The following is a 20334-nucleotide window of genomic DNA, read 5'->3' on the forward strand; positions in this document are numbered from 1 at the left end:
GAGAGAAAGTAGAACAACACATTATCTGCATGTTCTGTCTGCCTGACATGCGTCTGTGTGCAGAAAAGGCTGCATGCAGCAAAATCCCTGCTTTATATGTCACCCACATCTTCACCTTCACAAATATGTAAAAAGGTTACACCCGATTTATAAAACTAACTAAGACGTAGGTCATTTTTCCCAGCTATTTGTGTCCACGAGTTTCCAGGCTCACAATAAAAAGTATCCAAATAAAGCAGATCTGTAAAAATCAGCTTTACTACGTTATTTTCCACCTAATTTGGAGTCATTCTTCTCTCAGCATTACTTAAGCTGTGTGAGTCCCACTTTAACCCAATTTAGGCTGAAATGAAGAATTTGTTTAGCTTTTTTTCCCCCCTTTTCCTTTTCTTTGCCCCCCGCTTTCCTTCCTCCTTTTCCTTCCCATTTGCCTATGAAAACAGATTTTCTTCACTCCACAAACAGGATATTGGGGAGAAAACACACACACACACGCACATTCACATTCACAAGTATCGTTGGACTCACGAGCATTGAGCGTGTGCCAGGCACCAGGTCCCAGTCAGAACTGCACAGGCCTACTGCAAATCAGATTCAAACTTTTGCTGGTGGAAACCCACCGGGAGAAATAAGCTGGAACTCACGGGTGGTGGAGCTTTGGGCCAACACACACACACACACACACACACACGCAAACACACAATACACTGCGTGCTCCGTCTGTCATTAGATAGATATTTAACGGAAGTGCGACACATGCACTCTTTGTGTCGCTTGCAGGAGAGTAAAGTCACACACACACACGCACACACATGTTCAAAAGAGCTGGGGGTGTTTGATCAGCGTCACAAGGGGCCTGCACAGGCGTCTGGGAGGCCTGCACGAGCCACCATATGCTCCCATCAACATTAAATGTCATTAGTTTACTGGAGAAGGAGACGGAAGTTGATGACTAAGCTCCACTTTTAGCTTTAATGGACTATGAATCCCCAAATTACATCATGCCTTTGAACTTGCAACAAAAAAAACAAAAAGAGATCTGGAAGAAAAGGTAGCAGACAGAAGTAGACCGTGCGCTAAAAGTACACTGACTAATAGGAAGCCTAATTACGAACCAAGATGAGGAGTTTTGAGGTGAATGTTGGCGGGGGTCGTGCCTCTTCGGTTCCAGGTAAAAGGTCAAAAACAAGCAGTGTTTCACCTTCCAATCTCAACAGTTTGTTGAAAAGGGAACAGACATACCAGATCATTTTTATTTGATGAGTATGGAGGCAAAGGGTAAATCATCTGGTTGTTTAATTAGTTGCAAAAGTTTTCACACCCTTTAAAAAAACAATCAAGACAAAACAACAAACTCCACTGTGTTGCATTTTCACCTTCCTAAAAATAATGGCCTATATAATTTTTTGTCAGTTACCAAAAAAAAAAAAAAAGATATTTTAGACAAAAAAAATTACTTTTGGCAAAATTGACTTAAGCTATTATTTTAGCCCAAATTAGATGTATTATCTCCTACATTTGTGTGACAGTATGACACTTTGTGCAAGCAGCTGTCGTCCGTATTTATTCTCCCCAAACAGCGAAAGCTCAGCCAAAAGAAGTGGACAGCATCTGTGAGCAGCTCTACAGAAACGGGAACCCCAGTTTTAGGTTTTTCCTCCAAGATTAATGAGTATTTAGCTCCATCCATCTTTGATGCCGAAGAAAAACTTTTTCCACCATGTTTCATTGTGAGGCTTTTACTTCATTCATTGCAATAATACAGTATTATACCATATGGTTGCTTCATTAGCGTGTGTATTTTAGTCTTCCAGACAAAACAATCTTTAACTAAACCAGCCGTATAGTGTTACCCCTCTGTATGGTTTCTATCCTGCTTTTGAGGCTGAAATAGGTACTATACGCGAACAAAATATTTGAAAGGTTCTCAAATCCAAGAATAAAGAAATCATTAGCTTCTCGTTTTTTTAACCGCTAAGGGCCGTCGGCACTCGGGCTTCCCTCACCAAGGCCGGTCTCCCTGCAGCCAAACAGGCAGTTGCAGCAGACATCCAGTGACAGCTTGACAGTCTGTCTAAACTCAGAGAGGAAGGTGTGTTTTTCTTCAGTCCAGGAAAGACACCATCAGCTAGAGAAGTCTAGTTATCCAGAATGATCCTCCTGTACCTGTCAGTTCTATAAAGGTGTCGCGTATCTGCGTGTGGAAATACAAGCTCAGTCGTAGAAACCCCATAAAAACAACAGCATTTGTTCAAGGAAGCAGAATTTATAAAACAAGGAAACATGGAATTTGAGCCGATTTAGCTTTTCAATCATCCATGCGCACACTTATGCTCTCTCACACACTTAACCCCAAAACCAGTTTCATGTCATGCAGAGTTACATGAGCAAACATGAGAGTTAGATCAGGGAGAAAATATATCGGTCAAGTTGACATATTTGTGGCAGGAGTTGAGCTACGTGGTTTCAGAAGTACAACGGTAAGATGGACTGAGGTATTTGGACGATGAGGAGGTCTTCTTCCACACCTTACCTCTGATGACTTTAGCAGATTGTGGTTTTAAGGCAGAGTTTCGCTTTTGTTTTCCCGTCATTCCGCCCTCCTCCTTCTTCTGCTCTGCTTCTCCCAGTTTTCTGGAAGCGCTGTAAAAAGGAAAAACTCCTACAAAACTTGAGGTTCTTAAAGCTGCTGTTTATCATTTTTGAAAACAATTTAGTGCTGGTTTCCGACGAAGGAGATGCAAGTTTTCAGAGTGCTCTCCGAACATTTGTTAGGAACATCAGTACAGGTTGTACGGGTCAGCCACGGTCCAGAACCAGACTGGAAAACAACAATGATCTAACATTCATATCTTAATTATATACCTTAAAATGATGTCGAACAAACGTGTAGTGCGTTAATTCCATAGTTATTTCCTGCCCTAAATAGATACTTTCTGATAATTTAATTAAATGTAAAACATTTTTATTAATCCCAGAGGGAGAATATATTTTGTATTTTGTATTTGTAGTTTCTTCAGAGTTGTTGTAAGTGGCGGTAGCTGTCAGGAGGAAGGATCACCTGTAGCAGTCCATATTGCAGCTACTTTAAATAAGCTTCTGACTGAATACAGTGTTGCACAACAGTCTCAACATCCTCTGTAATCTTCTTCATTTGATGAATCTCCAGAGATTCCAGAAGCAGTCTGCATTACAGGACCAGCCTCTGCATCACCTTGTTTGGCCTTTTTATTACACTGGCTCTGATAATGCACAATGATGTAGTGGCTTTTTAAGCCTAAAAATAGGCTAGGATAAAAAAAAGAAAAAAAGAAAAAACAATATAGACGCACAGTTCATCGTGATAGCAGCTGACATAAAGTCGGCCACAGTGGACCAAAAAAATGTATCGAAAGCGGAGATGCTCAGGGACTTTCTGACCCTGACCAGATAACGTCGATCAGACCAGAACATTCCTGGCTCTAACACACACACACACGCACACACACCTACACACACACACACACACGCACACACACACACACACACACACACACACACACACACACACACACACACACACACAGTCATAGAGCAACTTACATAGGAACATAGTGCACTCCAGGGGGAAAGGGACAAGGCCTGAATGTTTACTGTTGTGGTTTCAGGGGGACTCATTGACTGCAGCCAAAGGCAGAAACAGATGTGTTTCTCATAGATTCAATTAGACTTGTTCCTTCTAAATGCACAAAGGGAGAAGTCACAGCAATTGGCAAGCACGGTCTGCAAGAGTACACTTCGACGCTCGCTCCCATCCTCCTGCGGAGCGTTGCTAAGAGGTTTTATGCTAAGAGCGTACAGATTTTAAATAATGAAATCACAAATACATGGCTTGCATTTTTTTTTTTTTAACAGTGGCTGTTCTAAAATATAAGAAACTATGTGGTAACGAAATCACAGCTGATTTCTCCCGTGCAGCATAAAGTTACGGTGTTTTTCTCAGGATCACACAGCTTAACTTCCTGCTGCATCTGGCAGCGATGGCTTGTATCCATTAAGTGGCTCTTTTCTACTTTCACATTGTTTTAATCAGTACTTTTGTGTGTGTGTGTGAGTGTGTGCTTGTATGTGTGTGTGGCTTACATTGGTATGTGTCCCCTGACCACATCCATTAAATGCCGTCTCTATTTTAAACTTTGGGAGCCAATTAAAATCATGTGTTCATCACAAAGCCCATGAAAACAAATAAAAAATCACACATAGATGAGATCTGGTGCTGCTTACAATTTGGAGTCCTCGCAGCGCGGGATGTTGGGAAATGTTGTTGTTTAGCAAACTGTGATTGGGGCAAGTGAACTTGGGCCTGGAATGCAACGTGCGGTCCGCTCATGTCTCACAAGGAATCGTATGTATTAAATAAAAGAATAGAGATGCATGATTATTTTTTGTTTCATTATTGAGCTCTGTTTTTTTTTTTTTTTAAAGGGACCAAGAATGAAAGAAAATGCAAAATGATATCATAGGGTCAGCTCTGCATCTCAGTTGGAGTGTGTGTGTGTGTGTGTGTGTGTGTGTGTGTGTGTGTGTGTGTGTGTGTGCGTGCGTGCGTGCGTGTGTGTGTTTAAATGTGTTTATTACATGCTGTGTCTGTGTTTGATGAAGATTGCTGGAGACCTTAGAATTAGTCCCATGTGTTGCATTCTTTGAAGCTTACTGTTTCCCCCCCTCTTCTTTCCTTGCTTTCCCTGTGTCTCTGTGAAGATCTGATCGTAGGGGCGTTTGGCGCGGGAGAAGTCTCGGTCTACAGGTACAGGTTTCACAAACAAAAATGCTACTTTGTCACGTTTGTGCTCCTTATTTCATCCTGCTGAAAATCTTTCGCTTTGCACGGGTTCAGGTCTCGAGCTGTCGTGTCCGTGGAAGCTACGATGAGCCTGACGCCCAGAATCCTGAATCCTGATGACCGGCAGTGTCTCCTGCCTCAGACTAATAACATGGTTACCTGGTAAAATCACCTTCTGTGTTTCCATTTTATAATTTCACTAGCACATTTTCCTTTAATTATCTGCACCTGTGTAAATATATACAGAAAAGGTATTCAGACATTTTCACATTTTTGTTAGATTGCAACCATAAACTTCCAGTGTACTTTAGTTTGCTGAAGTTTTTGCCCATTTTTCTTTGCAAAAAAAAAAAAAAACTTGAGCTGCAAATAAGGAAGACTGTATTCACAAATTAGGTTGCTTCCAACATTGCATGCCACACTTTTCAGATTTATATTAGCAATCATTTTGAGCCAATGTATCCTTGTCCTTCAACACCACAATTATAATAAAAATACATTGACACTTGTGTTTGTAACAGCAAAATCTGAAGCTCAAGTGGTAAAATGGAGAGCTTGAGTTGTCACGCATTTAATGAACATAAAAAAACCGTAAAAATCTTCTGTACTTTTGATCACTACCTGATCAGCTAACTAACTTTTATTTGGAGAATTATTTCCTTACTCCTCTTCTGAATTGGCAATCAGCCACACTTTAAGTTCCCGTTCCTGTTTTGTTTTATGTTGTTCCTTGTTATTTTGCGCTGAACCTCATACAGTTTCATCCATTTTACTTTAGTTGTAGTTTGGCAACAAAGGTCAAAATTCAATCTTTTGTTGGTTTTAGTAACACTGAGAGGCTGCTGGACTCTCAGGAGAGACTAACGATATAGAAACACACACAGAGTTGTCAAACTTTGGTGTTGTATGTAAATGCTAAACGTTTTTTTTTTTTTTCCAGTTCTTCAAGTTTACTTTAGCACAGATTAGGATTTCAGGTTCACCCTTTTGATCAGATAAGTTAAATGAGCTTTTCAAGGCCAGAAAGCTTGTCAGATCGAATGCCTTTTTATTTTTAAATATCTATTTATAAAGGTCTGTCCTTTTCTAAATTCCCCCCACTGACAACTTCCTCTGGTTCTGTTTAACAAAACATCTGATGTATCAGGTTATTTTTGGGCTGCTCTTTCTTGACAAAGACATTCTCTTCTGATTGACCTTTTAACATTGTTTAAAGCAAAATTACCAAAAAGGAACTCTACACCAGCGTCACAATGCGGAAATACACAAACGCTGGTCATAACAGAATGCTTTCCTCTTGGAGGAAATCAAAGCAAAGCGATTGCCCAGTGGTGCAGACAGGAACCTCTGTTCCATTGCTCTGTAGGCTCCACTGCACTCAGGTGGGGACATAATAAATTTACAACCGCCTAATGGAGAAAACAGCAGCAAACAAAAATGGTTGCTGTGCTGCAGCATAGCAACCGTTCTTATACTGATGAGGATTTTCAACAAAAGGAGGTCACTCAGTTGGAGTCTTATGGGTTTTTTTTTTTTTTTTGAAACAAAGTTTTTTTTTCCCCCTCAGTTTATCTATAAAAAGAGACATGTAACCTGCTCAGGTTACATGTCCAGTTTTAATACCCTCTTAAGCTAATCATGTGTGCGGAGGTAAAAGAAAGCAAAAAAGAGCTCAGATCCTAAAACAAATATAAAGCTAATGAGCCCCACTGCTGCACTGAAACTCATATCTGGTGCAGAAATCGTCCTGCTCGCACTGCACCCTAAAACGGTACGCAGTATGAAATATACTCTTTCAAAAATCACACTCACATTGACAGATGTAACAAATATTTTGCCCCTGGGCTCTAAACGTCTGCCATCGCATCAAGCCAAAGACTGCTTGTCTAATTCTCCAATGCAATAACAAAGCAGCCCTCTGGATGGAGCAGACTCGTATATCCGGAAAATTCAGATTTATTGGACTCTGCAATTATTTTGAGACTGCATAATTCTGTTTTGAATATATCATTGTTCGTGTGGGTGGCAAACTGGCTCTTGAACACCCCTTGGCCTCAGTTTAGATGAAGGGAACCAGTCGAAATGCTCCCGCTGTTTGGCCACTGCCTGATGTTGGTCCTGAAGTATTGGCTCTGGAGCCGCTGAACGAGTGTTTGGACGAGAGACGTTGGGCTTGGCTAGTTGCCACAGTGGTTTTTCTGTGGCGCTGTGTGAGTATTGGCAGCGAGCGGGAAAGGAACTGGGTTTGAGTTGGATCAACAAAAAGCGCTAAGCTGTGTAAATTTTGTCAAAATGAAATTGAGTCTCTTTAAATAAATTGCTATAGTCTTTATCAACTTGGGGACATTTCTGAGGACTAGAAGCCGCACAGTAAGAAATATCTGCCACATTGTAAAGCATATGATTTCCTGACAAGTTCAACTGTTTTTAACCCTGGAAGTCATTATCATTAAAACAAATGCTGGCTGCTGTTCTGTATATGTCAATGCACTTCTAAGGTTCTTTTAACCATTTTGGCAGGGAAATATCCCTTCTTTTCCTAGATTAAAGAGCAAAATGAGACCCTTTTTTTCCCCAGGAGAAGTCTGGCATTTTCCAGATAACTTACATCCCTTTGTAGACGTATGGAAGCCATTGAAATGTTTTCATCTTTTCAATAGCAGGAGCATAATTTCACTAATAACTAAAAAAAAAAAAAAAATCCAATTTGTTAGTTCCGTACAGTCATGCGCACGGCCTGTAATACGGCTTTACAAACTGTGCACTTGAAAATAACGTCATTATTTTTATAATATCACTCCCGTTAAAAGACAGCGTCCATTGGACAGGATATGGGACGGTGTCTGACGGTGACATCTACCAAGTTCCTCCTGATCGTCACGCTAAGACTGTGGGAGGGTTAAAAGAGGCCACTGTGGTTGCATGGCTGGCTGAGGGTGCAGCTGACAGCACATCAAGATGTGTTGAGTTTACCCCGTGACTCTGGCACTGCTCATTAATTAGGACTCTAATGCTTTATTAGGAACATTTAAAGTACCATTTCAAGCTGTTTTTCTGAGAAATATTGTGCTTTTCTGAAAAACTGCCTCACATTTCCAGTCAGTATTTTTCACATACTCACTGTGACCAGGATTCAAACACAAGATTTTTGCAAGTTCTCCACCAAAGACATACTTATTTGTAACACTAGCTTGAGAAGTGATGATTTTCTTCTCTTTTGTTTCAGAAAAAATATGTTGAGTTTCAAATGACACTTTTTACAAAACTGAGGACAATGCTTTGCTCGGTGATCTTAATATAATAGTTTGACATGAGACCCGCACCTGGAGCTAAATGGAGAGATAAAAGTGGGCCAGCGAAAAGGGAAATTGTTAAGTGAGTAATTAGTTGAATTAGAGCCAGTTAAACTGGAAAAGAAATTGTTTGGTGCAACGCATTGTCTGGCCTCCTTAAGTATGAAAAGTGCATACACCTGCCAAATAACTGCACCCAGGGCAAAAGGAAATGCTGGACCTAATAAAGAGTGAGAGAGTCACAAAGCAAGCAAAAGCACACTGAGAGAAAAACAAAACAAGACTAACCAAATCCATCTATATCTTTATTGACTAATGCGGCAACAATACGTCCTTGTCTGAGCAAAAAAAATAGCTCTGTAATCCGATTTCATAATGATGTATGTATGTAGTTGTGTGTGTCGTCTGGAGCAGACTTGGCTCTGCAGAGAGGGATTTACAGTAAAGACGAGAGCCGTCTCGAATCGTGTAGGAAGGTGAAGCGCAGATGCATTTCGGGGAAAGTTGCATACAGTAATGACTAACCTGGGGGTCATTTTTGTGCAACATGCACTTAAATGTGACACACAGCCTTTATTAGAGTCACACACTCCCACAACTGAAACACACACATTCATTTAGATAACACATGTTAAACAAAAACACAACCACCTGGATAGGTAGATCTTTTTTAGAACCAATTTGACGTTTTTGTCACATTAACTCTCATTCACAACAAACTCATTTTAACAACTGATTGTCGCCATTATTGTGTTATTGGAGTGGAAATCCTAATTATCAGCAAAGGCACTTATATCCACAACATCTGCAACCTGGTTGTTCAAAAACCTTCCCGACACTGAAGCACACTCTCAGGTGCCAGTTCTGAAACAAAACCTGCATGAGGTCATCTGCTTCATAGCAGCAAGTTACACCCTTGAGATCCTCCAGATTACTGCATATTAGCAGTGTAGATCCCCCCCTGTGGGAGGCACTTTCCTGTTGTTGATTAAGGAGGTGATAACGCACAAGAAAACACACTTACACATGGCTTAACAAACATTAGAAAGAGGAAATGCAGAAATGTTTCCCAGTCTCCCATGTCTGCGTGTCTGATAGTAGGGCCTCCACGGTGATTCCTATTGAACCCTGGAGAAAGAAAGAAAGAAATGACTTGTTTAGAAACAGCTTATTTACTCGGTGCGTTGCCTTTTCAATTGGCGTTATGCTAGAAACGTAAGAAATAAATGAAAGCACTCAATTTGTTGAGCTCAGAGCGCAGTGCACCTGTACCTGCAGAAAGTTACTTCTGATTTGAATAACTTGGAAGATTTCCTCTATTAATTCAAATCACATTTTTCTCTTCTTCCCTCCAGCCTGAAGGTGGATGTGTGTGCAGCAGTAAGTGGAATGGGGATTCCCAGCAATGTAGGTAAGCACCTGTACACAAGATTAAACTTTGACAGTGAGGAAGAGCAATTCTCAGATCCGTTTTACTGAAGCAACTGCATTCATTCCAGTTTGATGGAGAAAAAGGCAAAATGCATGGGAGTAAGATACACCCGAGACCCGTCTTTGATGTTGTAGTAATATTTGATCCATCAGAAAAAAACTGAAAATTGTTTCATAACACTTAACTTAGATTTACTTACTTACCGTATTTTCCGCACTATAAGGCACACCTTCAATGAACGGCCTATTTTAAAACTTCTTTCATATATAAGGCGCATAGAATAGACACTTCAGTTTGGGTTGCCAATTTGTTCCGTATTCTATTATTACACATCTACATTAGTAAAGAATTGCTTTATATAGTGCTTTATATAGTAGTCTGCCCCAGTCATTGTTTCACTCACGGTGTTGGTGTTGTGATATTGTGCCCAACTGCTTTCTGGGTAACACAGACCAACCGACATGCTGCCGCCACAGTCTCTGTCTCTCTTCCCCCGCCCCGCCTCCCCATGGCTTTAAATGTGTTATCAAACTTTATTAACAAACCAGCGTTCTGACAACTATCCCAGCATGCACCGCACGCTTCTTCTTCTACGGGAAAACGGCGGCTGCTTACCGTAGTTGCTAGACATGTTGTGGTTCAATATTGGTCCATATATAAGGTGCACCGGATTATAAGGCGCACTGTCTGCTTTTGAGGAAATTGAAGGTTTTTAGGTGCGCCTTATAGTGCGGAAAATACGGTACTTACATTTTGTCGCTTTGCAACCTCAACTTTTAGTGTGTTTTAATTTGGACTTCATGTGACAGACCAACACAATTTGTAGTGACTAACTGTAAAATGAAAAAAAAAAAAACACTGTTTAGAAATTGTTTAACAACATATATTGTGTACAGATTTTCCACTGAAACCAATTGCTATGAGAAAATTCCCAATTGGCATTAAATCAAGTGCAGTCATTCAGTCTCGGTATAAATACAGCTGGGAGGTTTGTTAGAAGTCATTAGTGAGTAAACACAAAGCAGATCACCCTGAATACATATTTGTATGTTTATAAACGGTGATGGCAATATCATGCAGTGTGAAGCTTTTTCTCGAGCAGGATCAGAGAAGCTTGTCAGAATTCACAGAAAGAAGAAGAAACAGACTCTATATGACAGAGACTCAATGCGACAGTTCCACCAGATGCAAACTTGTATTTGTGGTTGCAGTAAAAAAGTAGAGCTATAATTTGAGAGCACTGTGCACACTTTTCTTCTCTGGGCTCTGTTGTTGAAAACCATCTTTCATTAATATGCACTACTTTGTTTCGGTCCATTAAATAAAAATCCACTGACGTTTGTGGATGTAACATGACAAAATGTGCAAACGTTGACAGGGACCCAACATGAACACATTGACAGTGAAGAGGCGTGTTTCTTTTACTGTAATAATATCTGTATGCACTACTATTGTTGTGGTGTTGCTGTCATTAAGTCCAGTCATTCGAGATCTGAATCCTTCCTCTTCTGTTGCCATCATCTGTTCAGATCTAAAAGCGGAGCTGCATCTGGATTGGCTGAAAGGCACGAGGGGCGGGGTTAAGAGAGTCCTCTTCTTAGACACCCAGCAGGCTCAGCACTCGGGGCTCGTCAGGCTCGGTCAAAGTCGCCCACGGGGATGTCTGAGCTACCAGATCTATCTGAAGGTGAGCGAATCCCACAACAGCACGCTCGTAGAATGTTACAGAATATTAAATTCACTAGTTTAACCACTGCGGTGATAATTAAAGTTCATATTATTTTCAATTCTGTTGCTTCGCAGGAGGAGGACGAGTTCAGGGACAAGCTGACCCCCATTGCACTGGCCCTGAACTACAGCCTGGCCCCACCTTCTAGTGACAAAACTCTCCCTCCCATCCTCAACCAGTACAGCAGCACCTTCCTGCAGGAACATGTGGGTGGAGAATCTGTGGAGAAGCACAACATAAGGCTTTAGTTCAGCGTAAAATGCTCTCCAGGAAAAGCTTACTGCTCTGTGGCCCACCAATTAAACTTTAGATGATGATTAGAAAACCGTTACCAGATGATCACCTGATTTTAAAATTCAGGTGATCATCATTATAGTTGGGTGTCCACATAATCATCTAGTCAGTGATGACATGGTTTTTTTTAAGATGCTCAACCCATGAAATGATTTAGATTATAAAAACCCTGATGTGCCTGTTTTTTTTTAATATTCTGACTTCCAGCCTGTCATGCAACACATAAAATTATCCGCATCCACATAAAAATGCTGCCAAAATTACATGTCAACCAACTTTAAATGATATAACAGCTCAAACCCGTTACCGATAGAATCTATGATGGCTAAGGACACGACGAAGACATGGCCTGCTGTACAACAAAACCAACAGGAGAAAATTTTAGACATGCAAGCTGATGAAACGTAAGCCCTCCTTTGATTGCTCTGTAACAAACTGGATGTGTTCAAATAAACACTGGGGAGCTTCTACATTTTCCAGAGCCTGAGGTTTGGCGAGCAGATTTGATTGAACTTCTAAAGAATATTCATCCACCTGTTGATTACTTAATCTTAATTATTTGAAAAACACAGATTTCTCTGTTTGTAGGTTGACTGTAATTTGCACGACTCCACCATCAATTATGTCTCGACTTTTTGTGTTTTTTCTAACACCCGCTGATGAAAGTTCCGAAGACTTTCTTAGCTTTTTACGAACAAATTAGTCAGATTGTCAGGTCGAAAGACAATCCGAGAACTCGACGTGAACATGTTCAGACACATCTCCAGGGAGGATTTTGTCTACTTTTTGTTTCATGATAAAATCTAAAGAAATAGTTTTCATACATCATGAAGTACCGGGCATGTGTTTAAAAAATACCCATGAAATGTTCTTACAGTCGCTATTAAGTTTTGCATGTAAGGCAACCATATTGGATTGAAGTCAGGGTTGAAAGAAACCTCCCAACTATTTCACTTATAATAGTGGAAGCTTGGGGGGAAATTTCTGTTAATTTTTCATCTTTAAACTTGGAAATTTTTAAAGAAAAACGAAAAAGTTACTGTAAATACCACTAAGTGTGTACCAAGAGACTAATACAGTTTTTTTTTTTAACATAGTAGTTTTATCTCTGTTAGCACATATTTGTTCAGTATGGTGATGCTTGACAAAAGTTGGTGAGGAAAGTTTGAGAACCACATGTCCAGAGTTACCTGAAACATTTTCCCATAACCTCTTCTTCCCAGGCTTACATCCTGCTGGACTGCGGCGATGACAACATATGCATCCCTGACCTGCAGCTCTCCGCCAGCATGTAAGACTTTTAACAGTCACGCCCTTTGACCCCAACCTGCAAACGCTCAACAGTTAGACATCCCAAGAACAGGCACACGAGAAAGACAAGCTAAAAGAAAAGACGGAATATCTGCTATTCCTCAACCAATGAACAAAGTTTACATTGAACCTGCTCACATTTTGGTCCTTTTTAACCTGTGAGAGATTTTGCGTGCGCACGTGTGTGTGAAACAGCCTTCTCTGTATAGTGTTTCCAGCTGTACGGCATCTCCATGGCAGCCTTATATAAATATCCTCTCACCGGCCAGTGACTAACATATACAGGCTCACGCACTGTTGGGGGTGGGGTGGGAGGGGGGTGTTGCATTCCTTTGCAGCTGATTGCACATTAACTCCAGTCCTAAAAATGATAAATGCAGTAATTTTCTTCTTTTTGTCCATTTTTGCTGTTGTCTCGACGCACAAATCCAGGGATCGCTCAGAGCTGGTGATTGGAGACGACAATCTGATCATGCTGACCATCACCGCAGCGAACCGCGGGGAGGGGGCCTACGAGAGCGAGCTGCACACGCTGATACCACCAGAGGCCGACTACATCGGAGTGGAGCGCAGGGTGGAGGTAGGGACTCGGGATCAGAAGCTTACATACACTCATTGCAGACATGATGTTTTAATTTTGAACTGGGTGCACAAGTGAACACACACTTCTGTTGGGTTGAATTTCCCAAAGCAAGTTGCAGAGGAGCCGGAAGCTTTTTTTTTTTTTTTTTTTAGCAGTCACAGAGTTTCTGCCACGTTTCAGGCTTGATCTCTGACCGCTCTTGTTCTTGGTTCAGATCTAGCTCTTAAAGATTCTCCACAAATTGCTAATTATTCAGTTGAGTTCAGTTTGATGCTGTGTTAGCCTGCTTTCAGTTCTAATGTTTGTTTGGTATACTTTTGTAACATCCAGTTGTTTCCATGTTTCGAACATTTAACCGTTTATCTGAGGTAACGTTGAAGAATTTTGGAGGTAGAGAAACAAACCCTCGGCATAATGCTACCATCACCATGCCTTCTGTTAGAATTTTCTTAAGTTTAAAAATCTCAATCTCAGTCATATTTTTGCTATGCTGGCCGTACACCTTCATATTCATCTCATCTGACTCTAAAAATTTTTTCCAGAAGTTATTTTTCTCCATTTCCCTTCATTATCAGTAATTTTGACGTCTCGGCATATCAACAGTGCAGTGATCTTAAACACAGAATAAAGCAACTTTTTGAACAGATAAATCAGACTAAAGGATCTAAGATAAACTAAAATAAAAGAGATATATTCAGACAATATGACAATAAGACAATGACAATAAGACACAATCAGAACTAAAAAAATGGAACTTGTGCACCCAGTTTTTCTTCTAAATATTCTCTGAATTAGTCTTATCTCTCCTCTCTACTTAAAAAAATAATAAAAGATTCAAATGCATCCCTAAAAAATCTAATTTAACATGACATTCATGCTGATGGAGAGTGTATGTAGGCTAACTAACACAGTTTTCTTATTGAGGCTCAGCCAAATATGAGTTAAGGAAGTGCGCTATTTGAGGCTGCAGTTAAGGTGCAGCATCACTTCCTGTTGTGTCATTAAGTCATGCATTTGGCCTAATTACTGCGAGGCTATCAGCAGGATATGCTTTACTGGCATCAGCCCAAAAGCCCCTATTATGATTAACAGGCTGCATTAGGAACCATGGTAATGGATAGGGTCAGCTTGTGTGCGCGCGCGTGTGTTTGCGTGCCCACGTGTGTGTATTTGTGCTAATGAGTGTGTAATGGAGCCATTTGATTGATTATATTGTTAGTGTCGGAGTATCCATCACTCTTCCTCGCCTGTCTCCCCCCGCCCTCCATCCTCTTGACTCTGATCTGATGGTCTCTCTTACTTCCTTCTCTCTTTCCCCAACATGCTCAGTCTCATCTGTTTTTCTTCCCGCAGTCTCTCTCTCAGCTGAACTGCGAGTACAAGACAATCAACGAGTCCAGAATGGTGGTTTGTGACCTCGGGAACCCAATGGTGACAGGAACGGAGGTGAGTTGTGACTCCTCAAAAAGGATAAACACAGACTCAGAGGCTCTTTAATAAAACATCCATGCTAGGAAATCCTCGCCTCCCCTTCAAGCCTAATTTGACTGATGGTTCCCAAAGTTTACCGATCATCACCTTGACCCTCATTCTTCACCCTCTGGCTCCCATGGTTGTGCTTGCGTCACGCTCAACTTGTGCATGCGTGCCACGGTAATAATCCATTAAGCTCCCGCGCGGCCGACACATGCAGGAAGCTGAGGCTTTGTAAGACAAAGAGCGGTCTCTACCTACGTGAAATTCTAGCACTCTGTTGCACACACCACTCGGCTAAAAAAAAAAGAAAAAAAGAGCATGTCGCACGAGGCTTTCTTTTAAAGATGTCAAGGCTGGCAGAGAGGCACGTCAGCTCCTGGGAGTTGACACGGGGCATTCTGATAAATCAATTATGCGGTCATGTTTCACAGTTTGGAGGAGGGGGGCCATGTGTGTTTGTGTGCTTGACAGCTGGCCAGATGTTTCCCATATTCAACTTTTCCCCTTGCCCTGTTGGATGCTCGGGAATCCATCAACTTATGCAGAACATACCTTTACACACACACTCCATACGAGCTCTCTAAGCACAAGTCGGACCAGTAGAGCTCATTGCTTGTGCCACATGACACAGGCTAAGAGCAGAGTGATTGGTGTCCAGGCCTGAGGAAATGCAGATTTCTACTCTCTGCTCTGCCTCTATGCCTGAATTTTTCTCTTTCTTTACTGTAAAGTGTTTAGTTCACTTAGTTTAACAGAACAGAAAGCATTCTTGTAATCTAATAAAGTGTTTTCTTAAATGGTTATTTGCAGATCTTTGTGTTTTCTATTACATTTGGTTTTGTTACTCATTTTGTGTCGATGTTTGCCCACTGATGGCTTAAGATTGTGGACGGTACACATTCTGTGTGTAAGACTGAGATTTATGATAGTCTTAGGTAGAAATAATACAATATCATAGTATATATTAAATACTTAATATGAGCTAATTGCTTTTATTTAAAACAGAAAACCAACTTTTAATCCTAAAATTGTTTATAGAAGTTATATTGCTATATATAGCATTTATGTATTGTTGTTTTTATTCTCACGCATAGATTTAAGCAAAAATACAAAAAAGAGTAAACTGTTTAATCTAGTAGTAGTTGTGCATTCTGTGCTTGATGTGCAGAATATTATATAAAAAAAATGATGTTCTACTCTTTGTAATGAAACAACAAGCTAATATTAGTTGGTTTATAATTGCATTATGGATTTTTTTTATTTGAGAAAAGTGTCAAAAGGTTTACTAAAAATTTACTTTTTTGTTTTCTTATGAACATAGCTTTTATTTAACCTACTATGTCTCATTGCGACCAATAAATCATTACTGATATAAATTTGTTATAAAAGTATTACTGATTGCACTTTAAAAATTAGGTAACTTTGTTATTAAAGGTAAAGTTTAAACAGTAATGATTTATTGGTTAATGTCAAGTTGTCATATCAACGACATTTTGAATAATGTCAACTTTGTATTAAAAGTGTCATAATTTACTGAATGATGCTTTATGATAACAGTCAAATATTCATGAAGGCTTATTCATGTTCATTACAGGTGTTATGTCATGTTTATGACAGTGTCATGACAGTCTTTTCACCGCCCTTCAAATAAAGTGTTACCGGTTTTTTTTTAGTCCTTAACCGCTGCAGTCTTGACTCTTTTCTACCAGACAATAGGAATTCAATATAAGATAACAATTATAAAATGTTCAAATCTCATAATATTATTGTTTTCTCTCTTTCCAAATTTCATAAAAATATTTAACCATCTAGAAAATTAACCTGCTAATGCATGGTTCATAAAATTGGTACAAAATGGTGTGTGGAGCTTTTCTGTTCAAACTATCCGAAGATGCTTTGTTATAACTGATAAAACAGTGAAATAAGATGCCGTATGGATGATGGAAAATCAAATAAATGTGCACACTGGTTAGAATTTGCATAAAAATCATTTTGTCATACTTAAGTTAACAGCAAATTAAAGCATTTATATCTTTAAAAAAATATGGACACATTTCTGTAAGGAAAACCATTTAGAAATCTTTCCAAAACCTCAGTCACATTTAATGAGTTTGTGAGGAAATGGTTTTACACTTATGTTGACATGTTACATTTATAACAAGCTATCCGAAAACCTTTTTTTTTTTATTTGCAATGCTGCAAACTTAGACTGACAAAAGTACCAAAGTACAAAGAAGTTTTCAAACCACTGCCTTAAACCGCTTTCCCCAATGTTGCTCTGAAGAACCATTGTTTTTCTGCATTATAGCTAAACCTAATGAGCCAAAGCTGAGCAGCCCCAGGACTGCTATACCCAAATGCAGAAGAAGTTTATTTACTTCACCTTAATGAGTTTTGGACATACAGGCGATTCAGATTGGCATGACAACTGCAAGCTCTTTGGGAAAGTTAAAACGGGTGTCAATAGCAGCTTCTTTTACAGACATCTTCACACACAAAATCAATTCTTTCAACAAACAAAACAAAAAAAAATCTTTTTGGCAACTCCCTGAACTTTCAGGTTTTCAACCAGCAGACCAGTAGCAGAGTTGACTGTGTTGCCCTTGATTTTCCCTGTCCCCCATCGTCTTCGTTTAGCTGACTGAGGCTCGTTCCACATTTGATGCTCTGCCTCTTTAGATCTTCCCCCGCCTGGTTTTTTTTTTCCCTTCCAAGTCTCCCTAACGTGTCCCGTAAAGACAGCTTGACTTTGTAGCCCCTCACCCCCTGGAGACATGGCTCTTGAAGTTTTTTAATACAAGTCTGCATGCTGTCATCCCCCCCAACTCCTCTGCATCGGAGGCTCGTCCTGTTTTTCAGCGAAGATCACATGTGCATGTAAACACACACGCGCCACAGCAGTCGATGGCGTACCGAAGCCTCCACGTGTTTTGCGTTAGCCTGGAGGACAGGGAGATTTAAACACAGGAGAGACGAGGAACTTGACTGTGGTTTTTAAGTATGTGTCTGTAGTCTGGCTTTTGTCAGATTTAGGAAACTTGCTGTTATCAACACACGCATACACAATCCAGATATTGTGACTATGAAGTAACGAGGCGGGGGTGGGGGGGGGATCCGGTTACAAGGATTTTACTGTCTGTTCAGCGCTGCCTTTGATGTACACATGCATCTAATTCCTCACCGTCTTCCTATAGGGTACCTCCTCATTCTGTCGTCACATGATTTTAATACATTTTCTCTGTTTCTTGGGTTTCTTGATGCTCCTGAGCAGCTGTCCGTTGGTTTGAGGTTTTCGGTCCAAAGGCTGGAAGACTCCGGACCGAAAATCAGCTTTGAGCTACAGATCCACAGGTGACACAATCATGAGCTCACACACACACACACACCCCCGCACACGCACACACACGCCTCCACACACACACACACACACACACACACACACACACACACACACACACACACACACACACAACATACACACAGGGGAGTTGTTTGTCTTTCCTCCGATCTGTCTACATGTGTCCCAAGTCGGCGCTGATACCACCACTGTCTGTGGTCTCATGCGGCTGGCCGCAGGGACGGAGAGAGACAGATGGACAGGAGAAACACAATGCAAAATGTTTGTTTTATTGCACCATTTGTCATTTTGTACATGCAGCTATTCACAAAGCGAACCTTTCAAGGAGTCAGCTGAAGATCATGCTATTTTCATTATGACCGTCTTTGAGTTTTGTGACATTTTTGAGGTCGAGTAAAACAGCAGCTCTTTGTAATGAATGAGATGAATGCATGAACTGAAAGACATATAGTCCGGGTGGAAACTTCACATGCACTCATCATAAACAAAATGTCACATTGATTTTGAGATTTTATTGATTTATTTGAGCTTTTCTTTGTCCTCCACTGTACAATGATAACACAACAAGAAACTTCAGTACGTTCTATAAATACGAACATGAGTTTAAACTTTGAATTCACTGTGGGTTTTTTTTTTTTTTTTGTCTTTATAGTGAGATATATATATATATATATATAGCATGCATGCAAAAAAAAAGATGCACACACTCCCACTTACATTAGTTGCTTGTTGCTTCCAACCAAGTTGTTTTTACAGCCATCAAAAAGCTTTTGCCGTAATTCTGACTGAATATTTGTCTGGACATCTTGGCAAAAATCACAGAGCTCTTTTAAAGTGACTGGCTTTAAAGGACAGCCCATCGATCCCGAACGGACTCAGGTCAGGGCCGTTCCAGAAGCTTATGTTAGCATTTATACCAAAATCACTTTAAATGTGTTTTTGAGATCATCGCTGGAACTCATTATCTCTTTTGATTAGAGCAGCCGCGTCCTCAGTTATGAAGTGGTTATTACATCATAGCATACAGATGCTTGTAATTGTCATTTCTGACTTTGTTTTCACGCTTTTGTCGGGCCGTTCTTTCAAATACTCATCTTGCTTTCATTTTGTCATATGACAAACATGCATCTCTTTGAAAGGGGTTTGATTAGTTAGTGTAGATTTTAAGGCATTTTGAATCAGTTTTGCTTATTGTGCTTGTGATTTTTCCCTACAGCTCCAACAAGGACAACTCTGAAAGCAACATGGTCAGTCTGAATTTGACCGTCGCTGCTAAGGCTCAGCTTGATTTGCGCGGGTGAGTCCAGCGTGTCTGCAAGTTTTTTGGTTGTTTGTAGGAAACGATGCTTGGATTTCTATGCAACAGCACATATTTATTGACAGATTCAAACCAAACTGTATGCATCCAGGGTTATTTGTCAGCTCCTCCACGCTAATGCATACACACAGGCTCTCACACACGCTTCAAAGCCTGGTGCCTGACATGCCGTTGTTTAGGTGTGGTCAGTGGAGCACACAAACGAAGAAGCAGTGGGAGGGAGAGCATGCCACACTTTGTCCTGTAAACTGCTCTGCTTCAAATGTTACATTTTAGTTGTATTTAAAGTACTGTTGTTGTAAAACATGATGGTCGAAATGAGATAATTAACCTTGATTCTGGGGTGAGGCTTAGATAGTTTGATTGCACATCCATGCACCTTGCAAACGGCACACTAGACATCTTCTTATTTTCCCACTGAAGTTAATTAATTATAAACTCTACAAAATGCATCACAACGGTGATCAGATTGAAGATCAACATATGTATCCTGCACTGATTTTACTTATGTTCTTTTTTCTTTGTATGAGATTTCAAAGTTGCACATGTTGTATAGTTAATCTGGCAAACCACGATAAAATCTGTTTGCAAAATTGTTTGAGTTTGCAAATGTTCTGCAGATTAAAAATAGCCCCCATAGCTGAAAATGGCACATTTTCAGCTATAATCTTCACAAAAGCAGAAAAAGCCACTGCGAAAGAATGGGCAACGCTTATAT

At 40.3% G+C, this 20334-nt stretch overlaps 1 protein-coding gene across 2 annotated transcripts in view; it reads left to right on the top strand.

Moving 5' to 3' along the window:
• The window catches only part of itga8 (integrin, alpha 8), a 52855-nt gene that overhangs the window by 25469 nt on the left and 7052 nt on the right, over window positions 1-20334 (top strand). For both annotated transcript variants that reach the window (XM_008432589.2, XM_008432588.1), the window contains 10 exons: window positions 4741-4786; window positions 4877-4984; window positions 9471-9526; window positions 11077-11234; window positions 11351-11482; window positions 12794-12861; window positions 13314-13461; window positions 14818-14910; window positions 18212-18291; window positions 19515-19595. In XM_008432589.2, the coding sequence (XP_008430811.1) occupies window positions 4741-4786; window positions 4877-4984; window positions 9471-9526; window positions 11077-11234; window positions 11351-11482; window positions 12794-12861; window positions 13314-13461; window positions 14818-14910; window positions 18212-18291; window positions 19515-19595 (970 nt within the window). The remainder of the gene's footprint in view (window positions 1-4740; window positions 4787-4876; window positions 4985-9470; window positions 9527-11076; window positions 11235-11350; window positions 11483-12793; window positions 12862-13313; window positions 13462-14817; window positions 14911-18211; window positions 18292-19514; window positions 19596-20334) is intronic.

This window comes from Poecilia reticulata, linkage group LG16 (assembly GCF_000633615.1).
Source record: "Poecilia reticulata strain Guanapo linkage group LG16, Guppy_female_1.0+MT, whole genome shotgun sequence".
NCBI lineage: Eukaryota > Metazoa > Chordata > Actinopteri > Cyprinodontiformes > Poeciliidae > Poecilia > Poecilia reticulata.